The following is a 16,682-nucleotide window of genomic DNA, read 5'->3' on the forward strand; positions in this document are numbered from 1 at the left end:
CTCCGCCTCCTGGGCTCAAGCGATTCTCCTGCCGCAGCCTCCTAAGTAGCTGGGATTACAGGCACACACCACCATGCCCAACTAATTTTTTTGTACTTTTAGTAGAGAGGGGGTTTCGTCATGTTGGCCAGGCTGGTCTTGAATGCCTGACCTCAAGCAATCGGCTCGCCTCGGCCTCCCAAAGTGCTGGGATTACAGGTGTGAGCCACCACACCCAGCCTAATTTTTATTTAAATAAGGATTTTTCCTGATCAAATTATCCTGGAGTCCCTTTGACAAACTATTGTCTTAATATCTCTCTGAGCTATTGGCCCTATTTCTACCTGTTGGGATCCTATTTTTTCTTGTAAATGAAAACTTCAAAAAAATTTTTAACCGTAACTCAACTAGACATGTATCTGTATGTTTAGAAAAGATAAAGACTTCTAAAAATTTAACATCTACTGGAGGATTAGAAAAACATTTTATTACGGAAAATTCTAAATTGTAAACAAGTAGGATAGTAGGGCCAGGTGCAGTGGCTCATGCCTGTAATCTTAGCACTTTGGGAGGCGAGGTGGGTAGATCCCATGAGCCCAGGAGTTGGAGACCAGCCTGGGTAACATGGGGAAACCGTGTCTCTACAAAAAATACAAAAATTAGCCAGAAGTGGGGGTGCATGCCTGTAGTCTCAGATACTTAGGGGGCTGAGGTGGGAGGATTGCTTGAACCTGGAGGTCGAGGCTACAGTGAGCCGAGATTGCGCCACTGCACTCCAGCCTGGGTGGCAAAGTGAGACCCCGTCTCAAAAAAATAAAAAGTAGTATAGAATGAACCACCACATGTCAGATTTCAAGCACCAATTCACGGATAATCACAATTATCTACAACCTCACTCTCCCTGCTTCCACTTTAAAATAACTTCCAGGTTATTTTAAACCAAAGTAAAAACTATGATATTATTTTTATTTGAGATAGGGTCTCACTCTGCTGCCCAGGCTGGAGTGCAGTGGTATGATCATGACTCATTGCAGCCTTGACCTGTTGGGCTCAAGCAATCCTCCCACCTCAGCTTCCTGAGTAGCTGGGACCACGGGCACGTACCACCACTCCTGGCTAATTTTCACATTTTTTGTAGAGATGGGTTCTTACTATGTTGCCCAGGTGGGTCCCAAACCTCCTGGGGTCAAGTGAGCCTCCTGCCTTGGTCTCCCTAAGTGCTGGGATTACAGGCGTGGGCCTTTATTTTATGCTCAAATGTTTCAGTATATATCATTAAAAGATAAAGTCTCTTTATATTAAAATTAACCACAAAACATTATCATACCTACAGAAATAAACAATAAATTCTTCATACCAAATATTTAGTCATGCTCACATGTTGTCTCGTAACTGTTACTGAATGGTTGGTTGGTTTGAATAGGAAGCTGTAGGCCCACTGTGCACTGACATTAATTGTAAGAGCTAGAGATGGGCTAAGATCAAGCTTATGGGATACTTTGATAAATCGTAACTAGGAGGCCATATGTTGATATCATTCCAGCCAATAGTCAACTGGTCAATCTCAGAAATTCTTAAAAACACATACAGATGTTGCAGCTTTTTTTCTGAAGTACAAGCCAACTGTTAAAATCTTTCTCTATGCCAGTACTGAAGTATTTTGAGAACACACACGCATGTTCAGTGGTCTGGTACCAGAATTAATTTCCACTCTGGGTTCGATTCTGCACACACATCACCCTCTGGTTGCTTTCCTAACTTGGTTCTGATTACTGGCCTAACTCAAGTATAAAGAAATGAGGGGACACTATTATTCATCTTGGCAAGTGTGAGGTTCAGTGACTGCAATACACAGACATCACAAGTTCAAATGACTCACACTTTCTTTTTTTTTCCTTAGAGTCAGAAAAACTTTTAGGCTAAGTACCTCATTTTACTACAGCCTTTAAAAAGGAAAGACCACAGGAAAGGAACCTTCCAGATAATGAATACTGAACAGGAAGAAGAAAAAGAAGCTGGTGCTCCCATGACAGATTATATCCCCAGAGGCTGTAAGAGAAGACAATAAACAAACAAAAAACAATAAAAGGAAGAAATTTGAGTGAACAGTCCCTACAGTCCCTGCTTGACAACCCCCTCAAGGACTTATCAATAAGATAGTAAGTGTCAAAGTGCTTGATACAAGTGTAGCTCAAGGCCAGGCACGGTGGCTCAAGGCCAGGCACGGTGGCTCACGCCTGTAATCCCAGCACTTTGGGAGGCTGAGATGAGTGGATCACTTGAAGTTGGGAGTTCAAGACGAGCCTGGCCAACGTGGTGAAACCTTGTCTCTCACTAAAAATACAAACATTAGCCAGGGGTGGTGGCTCAGGCCTGTAATCCCAGCTACTCGGGAGCCTGAGGCAGGAGAATCACTTGGACCAGGGAGGCAGAAGTTGCAGTGAGCTGAGATCATGCCACTGCACTCCAGCCTGGGTGACAGAGCGAGACTCTGTCTAAAACAAAACAAAACAAAACAAAACAACCACAGAAATGTAGCTCAATTAGGATAATTTATGGTCCCAGTCATGAGCACTCCACCAGGGGTCTGAGGGACTGAAGACAGACCTGGGCAATAACAGAAAGAACAAGTCACTCTCGGCACAGCGACTACACACACCCTAGAGCTGTGGTTCCCTGACTTTCACCTGCCGTGCCTGCCAAGCATGTTGTGGCCAACCTGGCTTAGTCCAGGCATGGCAGGTCCCCATGCAATGACAAACAAAGCAGGAGCTTCCTGTTGGGTTTCCACGGCAGCCTCAGGGCCCAGCTAGCCAGGAAGAGTGTGGCCAGCAGGCACTGCCCCGCTCAGGTTGGGACCCAGCCAGTGAGCTGAATGTTCAGGAAGGCCTTCAGAAAATCAGTCAGCGCCTAGAGCTTTAAAAAAAAAAACAAACAAAAAAAACCAATAGCCTTGAAACCTACCTGAGGTGGGGCTGCAAAATGGACACTGTGGACTCATCTGCTTAGCAACTTTACCACATCCTGAGTTGGCACGTTTTAAATACTTAACTGCACTGCACTGCCTGGCCCTTTATCCAGGGAAATTAGGAACAGATAGAATCAGAAACCACAGAGACACAGGCAAGAATGGATGCAACTAGAAATCTGTTTTGGATTATCAGACTGGAACTCGGATTTCCAGCTCGGTACATCAGACGCCTGAGCACATAAAACCCCTGCTTTTTCCTGAGCGCACCAGTTTTGCCTTCTGTGTGGAGTAAGAGTTTGACAGGCGTCCCTATTCCATGTTCACGTGAGAGCAGAACATCTTTAACGCAAAGGCCCAAAGCTTTTCCTGATTAAAGTAGTGTTAGCCTCAGAGGCCCAGGGACACGATTCTCGGAGGAAGCTATGGGGCTCAAGGAGGCCTTTCTTCCATTCTTAGTCTTCATGGATTGCGAGGATTTCCTGTGTCAGCGGAACCTAGTCTAGGAGTTCTTACCATGGGAGGACTTCGGGAGGACTGAGCATGGGAGGACTCCTAGTCTGGGAGTTCTTGGCACGGGAAGATCTCTTATGCTAAGAACCCCTAGCCTAGGTCCCACTGACGGAGGGGATGCTGACGGCCCGCAGAGGAGCCCTTCTGCCGAGAGGAAGCCAAGGTGCTGCCGGGAAGAGCAAGGGCCCTTCCTGAGGCCTTGTGGAAGCAAACACCACTCCCCACTGCCTGAGAACTGGAGCGAAGAGAGCATCTCACGATGACTCCAGGGCTACAGAGAATGGAGACCAACTTGCACTCCCTAAGGAAGTCCCAAAGAAACTTCCCTTTCAGGACCCTCTGCTCAGGGAAATGGGTGAGGCCTCCAACCTGGATGAGGTGGACTGGGGGACAGGGCTCTGAATCCTTGGCTCTACTGCAACAAGAGAAATTATTCTCTGAGGTGTTCCATAAACCGGGTTCATTTCTAACATGTTTCGGTTACAATAGATCTGGGTCCCCCTTGATTAGAGGAGCTGTCCGGAGGCAACCTTTTCTTGGTACCTTCTTCCTGACATATCAAGACTTGCTGAGACTAGGGAGTCTTCCCTTTGGGACGAAGGGAAATTCCATTCTCTTGATCATGATTTTGACAGCTGGGAAGCCCAGCCCGGCCTTCCTCCTGGCTGTTTGGAACAGCGGACCGTGATGCTGAGGCGAGAAGGGGCAGTCCTGCCTCTGCGCCTCCACTACTCACCTGAGGGACACAGACAAGATCCGTTCTATCTCGATTTTCCGCTTCAGGACTTCTTTCACCAGGCCCTTGTCTGGGCCCTGTTTGACTTTTTCTCGTCCGATTAAGTACAAGCACTTTGGGGTAAGGAGCAGGTCTCGCTTTACACCCTGTAAGGAGAGGAGCTTTAAGAAGCTGGACAGGCCAGGCGTGGTGGCTCACACCTGTAATCCCAGCACTTTGGGAGGCCGAGGCGGGTGAATCACCTGAGGTCAGGAGTTCGAGACCAGCCTGACCAACATGGTGAAACCCCGTCTCTACTGAAAATACAAAAATTAGCCGGGTGTGGTGGTGGGCGCCTGCAATCCCAGCTACTTGGGAGGCTGAGGCAGGAGAATCGCTTTAACCTGGGAGGTGGAGATTGCAGTGAGCCGAGATTGCGCCACTGCACTCCAGCCTGGGTGACAGAGCAAGACTCCGTCTCACAAAAAGGTGGACAGACATGGTCAGTGTGATGATGACAATTCACACAGTGGACCGCTGTTACCAGGACAGGGGGAAGCTGCCTTGGACAGTCAATCTTCACTACTGTTGAGAGGCCATTCCATTCATCACATGACCGGGCCCCATGACAGTGAAAGAGGGCATTGTTCATGATTATTAGGATGACATGTAAAAAATGATGACATTTGACTCTTTTTGACTTAAAAACTGGCAAACTCATATGGAGTCACTTCATATATCAGGACAGCAGGTGTAAAGGGAAAGTCACCAACACCTGTGGTGAACTTAGCAAGGATGCACTACAGCATGTTTCTAAACAGGGGGCAGTGTCTGCATATATTTTCTTGGGAGTTCATAAAATTTTCATTCTAAAATACTGATATATTGTCATTTGAATGATAATTCTCAATAATCTAATATAAATCTACTTGGGAATTTGTGGGTAACCACTTTATAATGAGTACCGCTGCGAGAGCTAAGCACCCCTGTGTGCATCCAGGGCTGCCGTCACAGCAGCTGGTGCCATGCACAGGTTGCAAGGAATGGTTTGGTTTTAGCAAAACATGCTTCTGTTGTTTATTTCATTAAATTTTTTTCTTGACCTCCCCGCCCCTGGCAAAAAACCAAAAGCTCTTAACGGGTCCATGAGCTTCTGAAGCTTCAGATTTTCCTATTAGGACCAAGACTTTATCAAAAGGTATCTAAAGGAGGAGGTGAAAAATCAACTGTTCCTCCTGTGGCTGGAAAAGCCTTACTTATCAGCCACTCTGGGAAAATGGATGAGGATACTCTGCAATATTACTTGATATTCTGAATCCTTTGATTCAACGATTTCACTCCTATCAATTTCTTCTAAAAATATTAGGAGACAGATAGATACACAAAGATGTGTGAAAAGATGCTCACTGAAGTTACGATAGTAAAAAAGAAAAACTCACTAAAAATTGATTCATGAGAAATTGGTTAAAAATAATAAAGCATCTGTCAAATGGAATACTACGCAGCCATGTAAAATAACTTATATTGCTAACTGTATTACTATCGAAAATTCTCCCTGGCATTATTTAAAAGACAAACAAACAAAAAACCACTTCAGGACATAAAACAGCATGTAATGTATATCTCATTTTTTGTAAAACTAAATACGCAAATGTATGTTTTCATAAAAACATTCTGAAAGATATGGATATACACAGAATGTTAACAGTGATTGTTTCTGTGCATAGGTGCCTGTTTTTCTTTTGGTTTACTGTATTTTCTCTAAATTTTTCTACAACGAACACATTCTGATTTGGTAACAACAAAAGCAAAATAACAAGTTATTAAAAAAATAAGGAATCTGTTTGGTGATCTCACAGGCAGGCAGTTAGCACGTACCTTGAACCTCCTGTCATACTTGGTGACTGTGTCTGCGAAATCAATCTTCTCCCTCTTGCCCACGAACTGCTGGAGTTCTGGGTGCTCTTCCATCCCAATATAATCCCCTATAAAGTTCCTGTTAATACTGTTTCTCCTTCTCTCCTTCTTGTTCAATAAGAGGTCTGAGGCTACAATTCCCAAGAGGGTCAAGATGGAAGAAGGATAACTCAGTCAGAAAAGGGAGGAAAATACTGTGGAAATATACAAAGAAACTCTAAATGATGCAATATTTTTAGCGTGACATTATATGCAAAATAAAATGGAACTTAAAACTTCACTTAAGCTCCAATTTACTCTTCAGATTTGTTAAAATCAATGAAACAAAATTGCTAAAATACCTTCTTCTCTCATTTGAACGTATTTCTTCCGGGCCACGAATTTCCTCCATGATTTCTGTATCACTCGAGCATACCCATCATACTTTCTCTCTCTCATCTCTTCTAAAAGAAATAGCTGTGAATGGAGAGAAGACAAATGTGAGCCAAGCCCCAAGCCCCAATCCCTGAACAACACTTTTCTTGTTATTCCAGGGACACTCAGTTTAGACAATGACACACGAGAAGCAGCTTCTCTGATTCATGAACGAATATGTGTAACGCTTACTGTGGCATGTTGTTTATTCTCACTATAAAATGACCTATACATTTTTTTCTTTTAATGGAAAACAATGGGAAATAGGAGAATCTGAGTGTATTCAGTTAGACCTTGTCCTGCCTTGCTACAGTCCCTGTGAGAATCGAATGAGCGATTCAATGCTTCTCCACTTATTCCCCACCTTGATCCAAAGAGTATATTATTAGGAAGTCAGATCAAGTGAGTGGGTGGAGGCTGTTGCTGTTGTTTGGCGCGGCATTTCGGCATGCAGCCTCTAAACAGAATTTTCCAGTTTCTGCAGGAGCTGGGCTTGTGCTGCTGTGGAAGGAGGGCTGCCCTACTTTCAGTTCCAAGAAAATATAGACTTCCTGTCTCAGGATTCACCAATCTCAGGATTCACCAAGGAGCAGCGGAGCAGAGGATAATAACCACAGTGACTGGAGCTGGACGTGAGGTGTGTTAATGAGGACTTGCATTTGCCCAGAAAGGCTGGGGCTGTTTAGGGACCACATCAGCCTCTAGCAGGTCTTGAGAGTCCGGCCATTTTACCAATGAATGCTGACAGCTGCGCCTCAACCAGGCCTTGGAATGATAAAGGTGACAGCAAACAGCTGTAGTGAGCCGAGTGCCCACTATGGGGCAGAAGTCACCCTAGATGATTTCCACACAGTTTCATTCAACGGCTCCACAGCTACATCAGCCGCATACTCTGTCATCTCTATTTTACAGATGAGAACATTGGAACTAAGACTGGGTGGGGCTAGAAAGTGAACCTAGGTCTTTCAGGCTCTGCCAGGCTCCTCCTCATTTAGACACGCAAAGCTTTCTCTGTAAATCTGCACTTGATCCACTTGTAAAATAGTAGGAAACCTCATTTACCTTGAGAGTGGCTTACATGACTCTCTAGGAAAAAAATAAAATCAACCAATAAAAATCCAAAGTAAAGATGATGAACAGTCATTGCAAAAATGTTCCAGAAGTAAACAAGCCAATGTGGTTTGAAGGCAGCTGGGCTTGATTTGTTGTCTCTGTTTATCCGGGTGCATGCTTAGGAGCCAGACCTATCCTCTCCTGCCACTCAACTTCTCTCCTTCTCACAGATCCATCTGTGCAGAAACAACAACTCAAACTCCAAACAACAACTCAAACTCCCCTCCAGGGGAGGGGCCACGTAATTCCCCTGGCTTCAGTGCTGTAAACAATAGGCATAAGGACAGATTTCTAAACCCCAAGTGGAATGCACAGATTAGCAACTGGACAGAATGTTTAAAATCTGAGCCCTGCAGTTGCCTGTTATAAGAATATCCATTGATATTTCTTATCTTGTGTATTGGGTTTCTGAGTAAGTCTTGTTTCCTTCTTCTTTCCCAGAACTATTTTGGGCGTATCACAGAAAATACACTTGTGACTCAGAGAAAGGATGAAGAGGCAAACGATTCCCAACTTCCTAGAGACTATCTCAAAGATTCGCTGGATTTTAGATTTCTTTTAAAAAGCCCAGGGGGTTAGAAATTAGGGAGGTTCAAGAAAAAACCTTGATAACACAGATAAGGAGAGAATAAAAACCAAACCAAACCAAACAACAACAACAGAAAAACACACAAAACAACCTTAAATGAGAAAAGCCAAAAGACATGGATACATTTAACAAAACAAAAACAAACCCTATGGTGTCTGATGTGGGTTTTTTTGTTGTTGTTGTTGTTGTTGTTGTTTTCCGAGGCAGAGTCTTGCTCTGTCACCCAGGCTGGAGTGCAGTGGCGCGATCTCGGCCCACTGCAAGCTCTGCCTCCTGGGTTCACGCCATTCTCCTGCCTCAGCCACCCGAGTAGCTGGGACTACAGGCGCCCGCCACCACACCCGGCTAATTTTTTTTGTATTTTTAGTAGAGATGGGGTTTCGCCGTGTTAGCCAGGATGGTCTTGATCTCCTGACCTCGTGATCTGCCGGCCTCAGCCCCCCAAAGTGCTGGGATTACAGGCATGAGCCACTGCGCGCGGCTATGATGTGGGTTCTTAAAGCAAATAGGTAATTTTGTATATTCAGAACATTTACTATTAAGGTGAAACCACATGGTAGGTTTTCTTTTTCCTTTTTTTTTTTTTTCTTTTTTTTAGAGAAAGGGTCTTTCTTGATCTGTTGCCCAGGCTGGACTGCAGTGGTACAATCATAGCTCACTGTAACCTTGAACTCCTGGGCTCAAGTGATCCTCCAACCTCAGCCTCCTGAGTAGCTAGGACAGCAGGCGTGTACCACCACACCCAGCTAATTTTAATTTTTTTTTGTAGAGATGAGGTCTAACTGACTTGTCCAGTCTTGAACTCCTGGCCTCAAGTCATCTTCCCAACTCAGCCTCCCAAAGTGTTGAGATTAGAGGCATGAGCCACTGTGCCCAGCCAGATTTTAAGAACCAACTTTTGTGAAAGTATTTGCATGTCAGGGCTAGATGGGGATGTATGCGTTTGGGGCAGGGGAGAGAGCGGAGGTGATGGTGTGCGTGTGTGAGTGCATGTGTCAAAGATGGGGGAAAGGAGAGTTAAGTAATGGTAATAACACAATTGAATGTAAGGCAAGGAAAAGGACAGCCAAAAATAAATCTTGATTTTGAATATAACCCCCTCCAACGCAACTGAATCAGAAAAAAAAGTATTACAAATATTGAGGCTGTTTTAATTATATATGAAAACCTCACAAGTTGGAAAGTAACAGCGGGTATGAAACAAGGAGTTCTGCATTGTACCGATAAATCACTCCATCCCATTTTAGAAAGAACAGGAACTGTTCTGTGGGTTGCTTAATGGCGAATGACACAACATTTTCACTTTATATTTGGAAATGAAAATTCTTGTGAAGCTACAAATAACTCAAAGTAGAAAAATGCTACCACAAACGTGTCATAAATGGGTTCCATCTCTGTGTGCCGCTTATTTATTTAATAATCTTGATGTCTCACAAAGCCATTCAGTTATAGCCATTATCATTCCTGAGTCTCAGGCTGATCCTATGAGGCAGGCAGAAACAGTGGCTATGGGGCCCACCTTAGAGGAGAAGAAAACTAATGGCAAGACTGGGATCTGCCTGAAGTCAAATGCTTCCCTTTTTACTGTGAGTTCCCATATGATTTCCCCTTGGTCTGATGACTGATTTCTGCCAAGTTCATCACTGACTCTTGAAATAGGTCTTGTGATGGTTAAGGGAGCCTTGAGAAACGATGATGCTGAGCCTCGGTTCCAGCAGTTTCTCCAGCTTAAAAAGGAATGAATGTCTTTATTCCACAGCCCTCGAGCAAACTGCGCAGAAGAACTGAACAGAACTTCCTGTGGACATTCATGGGGCTCACTGACCACACTCTCATCAGGAAAGAAAGAAGTGTCTCTAAATGAAGCTGTAGCAGACTGTTTGTGAATTGTAAATGTGTATTATGAATGCCTTACTGTTAAGTATTCTGTTCTATAAACCAGAGATTTCTCCTCCCACCAATTTTCCCCCTCACAGTCCTTTCTAGGCTCCCCCACGGCCTTCTAGGTACAATCCTGGGAATTCCCACCCGGCACTCTGCTGCACCTTCCAGGAGGAATCCTGAGACTATGTGTAACTGACTTGGTGTCAACTAACCATGGGTGGAACACTGAAGTCCCTCTTTAGCTTAGACACTCTTAGAGACTAAGTAACTATTGAGCATTTTCTGTGTGAGGCTTTGGGTATATAAACACATATGGAACAAAGAGTCCCTGCCCTCAAGGAGTGTAGCAGCTAGAGAGGAGCGAGACAGTCAGTGAGGAAGGAGCCACTCTCTGATGCCCCTTTTTCTACCTGCTCAGTGCTCTGCAGGAAATGAACCAGGCAGTGATGGGCTATGGAGAGCAGGTGTTTAGGGAAGGACCCACTTAGACCAGGAAGGGAGGGAAGGCTTCTTTGAGGAGACAACATTGATGGCATGAAGCGAAGAATGAGAAAAAGAAGCCAGCTGAGGGGTGGAGCAGGGCTGGCGGGGGCCCCGCGGGAGGGAAGAGAGTGGAGAGCCAGCCAAGCACTCACAGACTCGGGGGCTTTGATGAACACTTTACTCCTCCCCAGCTGGAACTGGTCGCTGTCCATGTTGACCGACTGCAGCAGGTGCAGGACGCCTTGCTTCTCGTCTCCCTGCCAAGAAGGCCAGGTGGCTTTGGTCAGAATGGCATACCTGTGGGGACATTGGGGAGAAGAGAATCAGACTTGGGCGGGACCGCACTGGTTTTCTACCAGGGCAAGGCAGCAAGAGCTCCGCTCTGAAGGTGCCCAGTGCTGCAAAGTTACTGATCATCTGTTTACCAGCGTTCGAAGGCTCAGGCGTGGACTGCGATGACTGCAAAAATCCCAAGTCTGGGATGCTCGTTCCTGAGCTGCCTCCTGCTTCTTTCCCTTTCCCAGCATTCCCACGTCAACACCCTGGTGAAAACCTGCGGACTCTTTCTACCACTGTCTGAAAATAGCATTGTGGAAGGCCACCAGGGGTGGTCTTTAGGCAAAAATCAAACGGTCTTGTCTCAATAATCATCTCCCCTGATTTCTTCAGGGCATTTAACACTTAATGCAAAGAGCTTTATAAAGCTCCTGCTAAACAGCTATTATGACAACTGTGTATCAACTTTCACCTTTGAAATTCTGTGTATCTGGGTCACGAGGCCCTTGGGATCTGGTCGTTGGCTGTTCCCCAGCCTCGCCTCTTCACTCTCACTTTGGCTTGCTGCATTTCTTCGAGAATGGCCTCTTCTTCATGCCCACCATGCCCTTTCCTTCCTCGGCGCCTCTGCCCCTGCTCTCCCCTCTGCTGGTGTGCTGCTCCCCAAACTCATCACTCGGCTGGCTCCCGCTTGGGTGTCTCACCTTCAGTGACACTCCCAGACAGGCCTTCTTGGACCAAAAATCAAAAACTGCTCTCTTGTTAGTTTCTCTCATAGCAAGTACTATTTTTCCTTCAGAGCATGTACTCTAATTGGTAGTTATATTCACACTGGTGTTTATTTGGTTAATTGATGCCTCCTGGATGAAGGTGAGAGCTCCAGGAGACCGGATGCCACATCTGTGTGGCTCCTGCTGTACATCCAGAGCCTTAAACCGTGCCTGGCACACAGCAGTCATAATGAACATTCCTGGCTAATGCGGATGGGTGCTCTCTCTGCATGAGGTGCTGTGATTGAAGCTTTTGATGTAGGATCTCCTCTTACTCCTACAGCAACCTGGTCAGGTTGGTTTTCTATTTTGCAGAGTAGGAGACAGAGGCAAATTATGACTTGCCCAAGGCTACTTAGCCATTAAGCCTCAGAGATGGGATTTGAATCCCTCTCTGTCTCTTTCATGATGGCACTGTAAAAAAGCCATGGACTGGCTCACATTTAAATATTTCTTTTAAAGATTATCCAGTCTACTATACATGCCTATGTTAGAAACATTACTATTATGTCAGAGGCTGATCTGACATATCAGATCCTGTGACAATCAAGGAGACACAAACACATTAGTTTGTCAAATATGGATAGAATCATCATGGTATGTGTGGGTGTGAAGTTGGAGGGCGTGGCCCACGTGGGAGCACATCCAGGGCCCAGGCAATAGGCCCCCAGGCCTTGAGCAAAGCCAGGGCCCTCCTTTGTTCCCAGAAACTACTGTCAGGATTAGACTGATTTATGACAGCCAAGGGAGAAGGGAACCTTGAGTAGCCCTGCCAGCTGGTTGGGACTCAGGTGATTTTAGGAGCCTTCTCTGCTCCTCTCAAATGTCTGCATCTTGCCTGATAATATCATAAACTTCCTAGAGAGGTAAATCCTCCTATTCCCTAATTAGAGATAAAAAGCTTAAAAATGAAAATGCCTAGTGGAAGTCACACATTAGCATGAATAACATTCATATATGGTATAATGATGTTAATTAAAACAAATTAAGCTACACATAAATGACTAATAGCAGAACCTGTCTAGATGTGATTGGGGGAGTTAGTGAAAATGAGTAGGTGCTAGGAATCTAATTGGGTGAGGCAGAAAGTTCATGGAGGGTAGAAGTGAGAAGGAAAAGACTATAGACTTTCAAGGTGACAAGCTTCTAAGAGTACAGTTTTGCTTGGCTTGATCTAACCTAAAATTATAAACTAAAGTATATTTATCGTGCAACTAGAAATGGGTCTTTATGGCAATTCACATTTTTTCCTACAAAATTAATGCTGCGTTTCTCTCTCTCTCTTTTTTTTAATGGTAATGAACCTTGGAGAGACTTTCTCTCCCTTATCCTGACAAGGCCTCCAGTGGTGAGGGTCTTGGCAATACATGGGAATTGCCTGGGGCTTCCTTTGCTTCCATGAAGCCTGATACATCCTCACCCTATCCTTTGGTATCGCACTGGAGACCAGGGCATAAACCAACAATACATGTTCTCCTACCAAGTGTACCCAGGCCACTCTCTTTCTCTAGGATATACTCATGGGAACAGGTTGCACAGGGCAATGGTGCCCCTGCCTAATTGGTGCCTGTGATAATTTTGGACAGATGGCAATAATAGCTTACATTCCTTTCATCACATATTTTCAGTTTAAGACTCAAATATGCTAATATTTCCTCTCAAGGCCTTTGTGCCAGCTCCTCTTTCTGCCTGGAAATCTGTTCCCTGCTCTTGTTATCTCTTGGATCACTGATCCCATGTTTCCTTCTCAGAGGAAATGCAGCTCGGACCCCAGGGACTCCCAGGGACTCCCAGCTGCTGGCACTTGAGATTAAGGATGTTTCTGACCTCGGAGGACACAAACATCCTGGCAGCCAGGAGGACGCTCTCTACCACTCTGTGCTTTCCTGGGCTTCCTATTCCTTCTTCTCTCTTGCCCATGAAGTGGAACGCCTTTGCTGATGAGGCATCCCTTTATCATCCCCACATTCTGAGAGGCTAAGGTCAGAGGAAGCATGCTTGTGAGGAAGTGTAAATCATGCTACAAGATAAACTTCGCAAATCTGTTATGTTTCTACCACATTCTTCCTCCTAAGCATCAGAATCTGTATTTGGGCTTATTTCTGCCAACCACAGAAAGAAATACACATTGCCTAGCTCAGAGAGGTGTTTTCTGGAGAACTTATTTTCCAAGACACAACATGGCTGCTATTTCTAACAGTTTTTTAACACTTTCTGAAGGCATAAAAGTTGTAGTGGGGAGATGGTGTAAATGGGTTCTTCCTACTACTGCTTCAAGTAGCACAGGACTTACTTCAAGAGCATGGGGCCCACCCATGGGGGAATTAAGGCATCTTTTGATTTTTGCTCTCCAATATTCAGTCAAGAGGGATGGTTTTGATAAATATAAAGGATTTTCCAGAGAGGAAACGAACACACACTAAACACACAGAATATTTCCTAAGCAAACACTATGCTCTGGGTAGTCTGTGAGCCATGGCTCTGTTTAGGCCTGTGAACTTCCTATATAGGGAGGGTGTATAATACATGCAGATGTGGATAGTTGTGCTGGGTATTAATATATCCTTTCCCTTCAGGCTTTTACTTTCTGTTTCTCATTTGGCAGCCTTTCTGTGGACACCTAGAAAGCAATTTTATGAACAAAGCCTCTCCTCTCACCTTTAGAGAAAATAAAGTGATGAGATGGTTCAATTACTTGTAGAGCATCATAGGATGAGACAGTTGGCGGTGGACTCTGGATGAATTCTGCATGACCAAGATCCCAGACTCATGCATCTTATGGAAAATTGTGTTCTCTCCAGAGAAATACCCCCGCCCACTGATATATTGGGACTTCAAGCCACTTTTGAGTGGACTGCTTCAATAACAGTTTTGAAATATAGTGTGGGGGACTGAAAATGTCCTTTTTATAGAAAAATAATTTTTTTCCAAACTTTGATTCTCCTCCCAGTATTCTTTTTTCTTATTTTTTTTTGAGATGGAGTTCCACTCTTGTCGCCCAGGCTGGAGTGCAGTGGCGCAGTCTCGGTTCACTGCAACCTGCGCCTCCTGGGTTCAGGCGATTCTCCTGCCTCAGCCTTCTGAGTAGCTGGGACTACAGGCACCCAGCACCATGCCTGGCTAATTTTTGTATTTTTAGTAGAGGCGGGGTTTCACCATTTTGGTCAGGCTGGTCCTGAACTCCTGATCTGAGGTGATCTGCCCGCTGCGGCCTCCCAAAGTGCTGCGATTATAGGCGTTGAGCCACCTTGCCCAGCCCCAGTATTCTCAAACCAAGAAAAGTATGACAGCAATAAAAGAGCCTACTTTTTGACGATAGAGACAAGGCTATTTGTCTGTTCTGAAAGGAAAAGCTTACAGTGGGAGAGCTAAGAAGGGAGGCATCCAAGGATACAAGCATTTCAGTGGAAGTTCCTCAACATAAAAGGCACAACAAATTTCACAAAATGCCTACTCAGAGTGCGGCAGAGCGTAAAGTACATGCATGGAATCATGAAGCTGGCATGGCACTCGAGACAGATCCGGATAATCAACAGAGTCAGTTCACAGCTCATGCACGTATCACAGGGTCCCTTACACCAGCCAATCTTTTTGGCACCAGGATTCATGGAAGATAATTTTTCTATGGACGGGGTTGTGGGGATGGTTTTGGGATGAAACTGTTCCACCTCAGGTCATCAGGCATTAGATTCTCAAAAGGAGCGCACAAGCTAGATCCCTCGCATGTGCAGTTCACAATAGGGTTTGAGCTCCTATGAGAATCTAGTGCCACCGCTGATCTGACAGGAGGTGGGGCTCAGGCGGTAATGCTCGCTGGCCCGCTGCTCACCTCCTGCTGTAAGGCCCAGTTCCTAACAGGCCACAGACTAGTACTGGTCCCCTGCTGGGAGTTGGGGAACCCTGCCTTAGACGGGAAAAAGAGTGCATAGACTTCCTGCTCTCCTGGGATGGCAGCACTCTCAGCATTGTTTATGGAAGTCAGTCTGGTTGGTTGGTTGGTTTTTAAAACAAGGTAGAAGGAAGGAGGTCTTTCAGAACTGGTTTCTCAAAAAACAAACAAAAAAACCCAGAATAGATTAAAAAAGGTTTGATCAGTTTTTTTTTTCTTGTTTTCTTGAGACACAGTCTTGCTCTGTCACCCAGGCTAACTCACTGTAGCCTTGACCTCCTGGGCTCAAGTAATCCTCCTGCCTCAGCCTCCCAGTGTTCTGGGATTACAGGCATGAGCCACTGCACCTGGACTGATGAGTTTTTTTTGGGGGGGTGGATACATAGTAGGTATATATATTTATGGGTTGCATGAGATTTTTTTTCTTTTTTACTTTTTGCATGAGATGTTTTGATACAGGCATGCAATGTGGAATAATCACATCATGGAAAATGGGGTGTCCATCTCCTCAAACATTTATTCTTTGTGTTATACGAAATCCAATTATACTCTTATAGTTGTTTTAAAGTGTACAATTAAATTATATTTGACTACAGTCACCGAGTTGTGCTAGCAAACACTAGGTCTTACTCATTCTTTCTATTTTTTTGTATGCATTAACCATCTGCACTTCCCTTCCCCTTCCCCCACTACCCTTCCCAGCCTCTGGTAACCATCATTTTATTCTCTATCTTGATGAGCTCAATTATTTTAATTTTTAGCTCCCACAAATAAGTGAGAACATGTGATGTTTGTCTTTCTGTGCCTGGCTTGTTTCACTTAACATAATGATCTCCAATTCCATCGTGTTGTTGCAAATGACAGGATCTCATTCTTTTTTTGAGATGGAATCTCGTTCTGTCACCCAGGCTTGAGGGCAGTGGCGTAATCTCGGCTCACTGCAACCTCCGCCTTGGGTTCCAGCAATCCTTCCACCTCAGCCTCCCGAGTATCTGGAATTACAGGTGTGCGCCACCACACCTGGCTAATTTTTGTATTTTTAGTAGAGATGAGGTTTCACCATGTTGGCCAGGCTGGTCTCAAACTCCTGACCTCAAGTGATCCACAGACCTTGGCCTCCCAAAGTGCTGGGATAACAGGTGGGAGCCACTGCGCCTGGCCTGGATCTCATT

The 16,682-nt window shown here is 44.9% G+C and overlaps 1 protein-coding gene across 1 annotated transcript in view; it reads right to left on the reverse strand.

Annotated features, from left to right (window-relative positions):
* MYO1E (myosin IE) overlaps nt 1-16,682 on the reverse strand; it is a 236,483-nt gene that overhangs the window by 31,225 nt on the left and 188,576 nt on the right. The window contains exons 19-22 of the mRNA XM_510448.8: nt 10,728-10,872; nt 6,434-6,548; nt 6,054-6,223; nt 4,197-4,342 (exon numbers count right to left, since the gene is read on the reverse strand). Of these exons, the coding sequence (XP_510448.2) occupies nt 4,197-4,342; nt 6,054-6,223; nt 6,434-6,548; nt 10,728-10,872 (576 nt within the window). The remainder of the gene's footprint in view (nt 1-4,196; nt 4,343-6,053; nt 6,224-6,433; nt 6,549-10,727; nt 10,873-16,682) is intronic.

This window comes from Pan troglodytes, chromosome 16 (assembly GCF_028858775.2).
Source record: "Pan troglodytes isolate AG18354 chromosome 16, NHGRI_mPanTro3-v2.0_pri, whole genome shotgun sequence".
Lineage (NCBI taxonomy): Eukaryota > Metazoa > Chordata > Mammalia > Primates > Hominidae > Pan > Pan troglodytes.